Below are 5,418 nucleotides of genomic sequence, written 5' to 3' on the forward strand. Positions count from 1 at the left end.
CTCTATATAAATGGAATCAGCAGCATGTACTTTTTTGTACCTGGAATCTTCTGATATTCTATATGAGGAATCTCCATGTGGCTCTAGTTCATGCATTTTCACTGAGCCTCAGTAGGGTTTCTCAACCTCACTATTACTGATATTTTAGGCTAGATCCTTCTAAGTGCCATTTCCAGTCCTCTCTGCTTTACAAGTGTAACGGAAGACGACAAAGCTATCCCATTTCACAGATGGCTAGATAGCAGCTGCTAAGAAGAGGAGCTGGGTGCTGTTCCTGGTAGTCTAATGTAGAGCCCCCAGGTTCTGGAGCCTGCACCTTGACCTTGCCATTCCCACGTTGCCAGCTGGGCCACCCTAGCCACATTGAGATCTAACTGGTTGTTTGAAGGTGGTTGTGGGACCATGTGCAGAGGTGCCACAAAGACAACATCCCAGTGGGAGGAGGGACAGGAAGCACATGAGGAAGGTGGCCAAGGTCGGGGAGCGGGGGTCCCAGGCTATTGGTAAAGACTAAACATGAGGTACAAGCAGCAAATTCAAAGTGTGTTTATTTACGGGAAGGTCATGAGAAGCAGGAACAGACGGGGCCACAGGGAGGTGGTGTGGCCATGAGGTTGCCCAAGCGGACGGTCATCTGCTGGGTGTGTGGGGCACAGAGGCCTGGCTGTGGGGGAGGTTTCCTGCTCTGGCAACTTTGGCCAGGGCCCCGGGGCGAGTATCAAAGACTTTCACGAACTCCACCAGGCGTGGGTCCTTGTAGAGCTTTTCCTCCAGAGCCAAGTACTTGAGCGGGGCCAGCTCCTTGTGCCTGAAACCAGAGGCGGGGCAGGAGGTGGTGAGGGTTCACACGCTCTGCTCCAGCCTCCGAGGGTCCTGTCCAGCGCCCCCCCCCCCCCGCGCCCCTCACCGGTTGAGCCGCTGCTCCAGGATGCGGATTCGGAACATGGCCTGATGGCAGTAACTCAGATACAAGTCCTCTTCCTCGGCCGTCAAGGTCACCTGGTTCTCCTGGTACCACTGCTGCTTCTTCTGCAGCTCCTGGGTCTCCTGCGGGCATGGGGCAGAGAGAGCAGGGGGGTCGATGAGGCCTGGCCTGCTGCCGCCATCCACAGAAGCCAGAGCGGCGGGGAGAGGGGCCACAGAATGTCTTGCGTGGGAGCTGGTGAGGTCACGTTTAAAGGGGTGTCGTGTCCCTGAGGAGCAGGGCTCAAGACTGAGAGTCTTGTAAACAAGTTTCCAACACTTTCAGTGCTTCCAATTGCTTGTCTGCAGAGGGAAGGGCATCATATACCCCTTGCACACACAGCACAGAGCCTTTTGTGCAGATTAAAGGAGATAACGCGTGCAAACTACATGGCATGTGGCTGAATAGGAACTGCAGCGAAGACTAGGAGTTGTTAGAATGTTCCACCCCTCCTTCTGCCCAACACAACGAGGAGGGACAACTCGGCCTTCTGGCAAACTCCAAGCCCTGCTAGGCTCGTTCCCCTCACTGGTGGAGATGGCCAGCAGGCAGCCCTGGCTCCGTTTTCCGGATGAGGATGCCGAGGTTCCCTCCCGGCCCAGGCCGCACCTTCTCGAAGCGGGCCTGGATGAGGTTGGCCTTGTCGATGAGCCGCTGCTGAAAGTCACTGAGGCAGTCATCCTTGATGCGGATGGCCTGCCAGCGTGTCAGCTTCTCGTTGGGTGGGAGCTGTGCCAGGAAGGGGGCCAGATAGTCCAGCTGGGCCTCCGTCTGCCGCAGGTGTTCCTCGTGCATCACACGCTCCTGGGGGCAGTGGGGGGAGGGGAGGGCAGGGGTGGTCAGCCGGACCAGCAGGAGCTGTAGAGACCTCCCGACCCGCTCTGCATCAACACGTGACGACACCGAACTAGGCCTTAAATCCAGACCCCAGGGCCAGGCGCCTCTGGGAGGCCATGGAGGGGCCTGTGCACTGGCCCTCACAGCAGTGTCACAGTCGGTGACAGCCCACGCTGCACACCTGAATTCACGTCTCTCGGCCCGAGTCTCGGCAAATAAGCAGCGCTCAGCAGATGCTTGTTCAATAAATGGTAATAAATGGTGACCTTAGTAATGGTAAATCCAAAACTGTCAATAACTCCCTTCTTTTTTCTCTTTCACTCTCGGTCTTCAGGCCTGTATCAGCTGAAAGCCAGTTGCCTTAATGCCCTGTCTGACCTCGACAACCCCAAACTAGTTTTAGAAATCTCCACACTTGGTGACTGAAAAGGATTTAGAAGCTGGCCTTGAAAACCCAGCTGGGCCTTGCAGCCCGGGGGTATCACCGGAATGTCCTATGTTGCAGGTGCCCGAGAACTCAGGCCCGTGGCCACAGTAGGCTCGCTGGGGTCACCGGCCCACATCCTGACCTTGAGGGGAGCCCTGGTGGACATGGGTACACAACTTCCATTATTTTCCCATTCGGTAGAGGCCTTGGCTTGGCCAAAGGCCCTGGCGGTGTGGGGGAACCTTCCAGATCCTGAGTGCTTTCTGGTGTTCATCAGAGAACCGGTCAGCTCAGCAGCAAGGGTGACCACAATGGTGTCAAGAGCTTCATCCCCTAGAAGGGTCTCCCTGGCAGAGTCCCTATTATCCTCACCGACCCGGAGGCCTGGGGCAGGGGGCGAGGGGTCCAGGAAAAGCCAGGGCCTGGGCCAGGGCAGGAGGCTCACCATGGCCTCCCGATACTCTTTGCTCTTCTTGTTGCGCTTGGTGTCATAGATGGAGATGGTCAGCCTGTGCCCCTCCTCCTCCTCCTCTCGGAGCTTCAGGATCTCCAGCACCTGAATTGAGAAGCGGGGGATGGCATGATTAAGACACCCTCCCCCCCACCCCCTTCCCCTTGCCTCTGCCCACCCATCCATCCTCCCCACCGGACCACCTCCAGCTCCGACTCCCAGGCCTGATGTCTGGACAACTTCTCCTCATTCTTTAGCTTCATCATGGTCTCATACTGGTAGAGAAGCTTCTTGGTATGCTCCATGGGCTCCACCTGGGACAACCACCACCACAGTGGCAAGGAGAAGCAGCAAGGACTAGGGTCATGGGCAGGCTCTGAAGCCAGACTGCTTGGGTTCTTCCCTTGCCATTTTCTAGCTGTGTGACAACAAGCAACTTGCTTGACCTCTCTGGGCCTCAGTTTCTTCATCTGTAAAACCACAGATTATAAAAGAAGATGAACTGGAAGCTCAGAGGGACTGAGGGCTGTGCCAGGAGAGTGAGGAAAGCCAGCTCCTCAGAGGCGGTAGGACCTTCTCCTCCAGTGTTGGTCCCACGGTCTGGGCTCTGCTTTGTCTAGGACTGTGGGGAAGGGACCCTGCTGGGTGGCCTTTCTTGATGGGAAGGGGGAGATTTTCAGAGGAGCTGCAAAGATGAGGGTCCCCAGATGGGAGCTCTGGATTTTCCCAAGGGGCAGAGATGAACTTTCGGGCCAGGAACCGTGCGTTTCCATCCCAGTTTCCCCAAGTGGCTGGGATGGCCCAGAGGGCCCCGGGGACTTCTCCTGGCCCGCCTGGCCCGCCGTGGCACCCAGGCCCACCTCAAAGCTGACGCACACGTCGGGCGTCATGACGACCTTGTTGCCCTTGCTGTCCACCTCGGTGCGCCGCAGGAACTCGCGCTTGGAGGCTGTGATGTGGTCGTCGCGGCAGTGGTAGCGAAGCTGGACACGCTCCTCCGAGAGCAGAAATGCGCGCTCGGCCACGTCCTCCTCCGCAGGCTTCTCGGGGTTGTGGGCGAACCGCTCCGTGATTTTCTGGGAGGCCAGATCATCACAGGACGGCAGGTGGGAAAGGGGCGCTCTGTGCACACCCCTGGGGGTGGAAATACAGGACAGTCAGGGACACTGGGCTTGGGGGCAGGGGGCTTTGGGGATTTTACGTGGAGCAGCCCTTCCTAGCCAGACAATGGCTCTCTGGCCCCGTGGGTGCTCAGTGCCAGGCCACCTCAGCCCTGTATGGGGCTGCATTCCTTTCTAGCTCTCTCCACAAGATTCTGTTTGCTCACCTCCAGAGATGGGGAGCTCATCACCTCTCCAAGCACCCTGCTTTATCATTAAACATCCCTTACCACTAGGAAGATCCTCTTTGGTATACAGTCATTAAACACAGTTACCAAAACATTTGTAATGATGTTGAGAAAAAAGTGCATAGTTAATGTTAAGTAAGTGATGCAGGGATTCTACCTTTGCACGTGTGCGTGCACACCTCCCCCCGCCCAAGTTAGATTCTCAAAACCAAACCTATTCACACATGATAATATCTGAGAGGTACCATCCTGAGATATTTTTACTTTTTTCATCATATTTTTCCATATTTTCTAAATGTTTGGTCATGAGTGTGCACTGTTTATACTAGTAAGGAAATAACACATCCGTGGCCCAGGGGTGGAGGGCACAGCCTGGCATCTGACAGCCTCACGGTCGTAAAACAGGAGAGAGCACTTGGGAAAGATGTGGCTCCAGAGTCAGAGCCGGCCCCACCCTGGGTAACCGTGGCCTGCCGGAGAGCGGAGAGCACGGGCGCCCTGTCCCCAGGCCCGGCCAGCGCTCACCACCATGGGCCGGGAGTTTGACTCGGCGCTGTTCAGAGCCACCTTCTTGACCCTGTCCCCGAAACTGACATGGCGGTAGGTGAGGAAGTCAGACCGTCCTTGGTAGTGCTCTGCCATTGTCTGGGGCGTCTCCTCCCGCTTTACCAGGCCGTCCACACGGGCTGTGTCATAAAACTCCATGACCCGGTCCGTCTCGGGTTGCATAGACTTGTACGAGTGCACTGCAGCAGAAGCGGGGGCGTCCAGGAAGTCAGCGGGGTGAGACCGGGGGCTCTGGCCACTGGCTTGAGAGCCCAGCCCCAGACCCCAGGAAGAAGGCATGCCCATGAATGCTCACGGGTGAGCACAAGCTTCGGAACTGATCCCCCACTGCTGGGTATTTAGGTTGCTTCTATCCTTTTCATTACTATAAACAACACTGCGATGAACCTCTGCATCACGCATTTTTCATTCTTGCACATTATCTGCTCAGGACAAATGGCCAGCAGTAACACTGCTGGTCCAAAAGCATAAACAGCAGAGGGGCACCTGGGTGGCTCAGTCGGTTAAGTGTCCGACTTCAGCTCAGGTCATGATCTCACGGTTCGTGGGTTCGAGCCCCGTGTTGGGCTTTGTGCTGACAGCTCGGAGCCTGGAGCCTGCTTCAGATTCTGTGTCTCCCTCTCTCTCTGCCCCTCCCCTGCTCACACTGTCTCTCTGTCTCTCTCTCAAATAAATTTAAAAAACATTAAAAATTTTTTCTAAAAATCATACTTGAAAGGTACAATTGATTATTTTCCCCACTGCTTTCCAGAGAAGTTGCACCAACTTTCTGTCTTACCAACAGTGACCAGAAAGGAAAAAGAAGATGGCGGAGAGGAAGGGAG

The 5,418-nt window shown here is 55.8% G+C and overlaps 1 protein-coding gene across 4 annotated transcripts in view; it reads right to left on the bottom strand.

Moving 5' to 3' along the window:
- Positions 1-522: 522 nt before the first annotated feature.
- Positions 523-5,418, bottom strand: part of DRC7 (dynein regulatory complex subunit 7) — a 22,338-nt gene continuing 17,442 nt past the window's right edge. For 3 of the 4 annotated variants that reach the window (XM_029925636.1, XM_029925633.1, XM_029925634.1), the window contains 7 exons: positions 4,553-4,773; positions 3,540-3,755; positions 2,883-2,993; positions 2,674-2,784; positions 1,574-1,768; positions 908-1,047; positions 523-808 (listed from right to left, as the gene is read on the bottom strand). In XM_029925636.1, coding sequence (XP_029781496.1) covers positions 631-808; positions 908-1,047; positions 1,574-1,768; positions 2,674-2,784; positions 2,883-2,993; positions 3,540-3,755; positions 4,553-4,773 — 1,172 coding nt within the window. In that variant the 3' untranslated portion in view covers positions 523-630. The remainder of the gene's footprint in view (positions 809-907; positions 1,048-1,573; positions 1,769-2,673; positions 2,785-2,882; positions 2,994-3,539; positions 3,756-4,552; positions 4,774-5,418) is intronic. The other variant, XM_029925635.1, reaches the window with a different exon arrangement.

Source organism: Suricata suricatta, chromosome 16, assembly GCF_006229205.1.
Source record: "Suricata suricatta isolate VVHF042 chromosome 16, meerkat_22Aug2017_6uvM2_HiC, whole genome shotgun sequence".
NCBI classification, from domain to species: Eukaryota; Metazoa; Chordata; class Mammalia; order Carnivora; family Herpestidae; genus Suricata; species Suricata suricatta.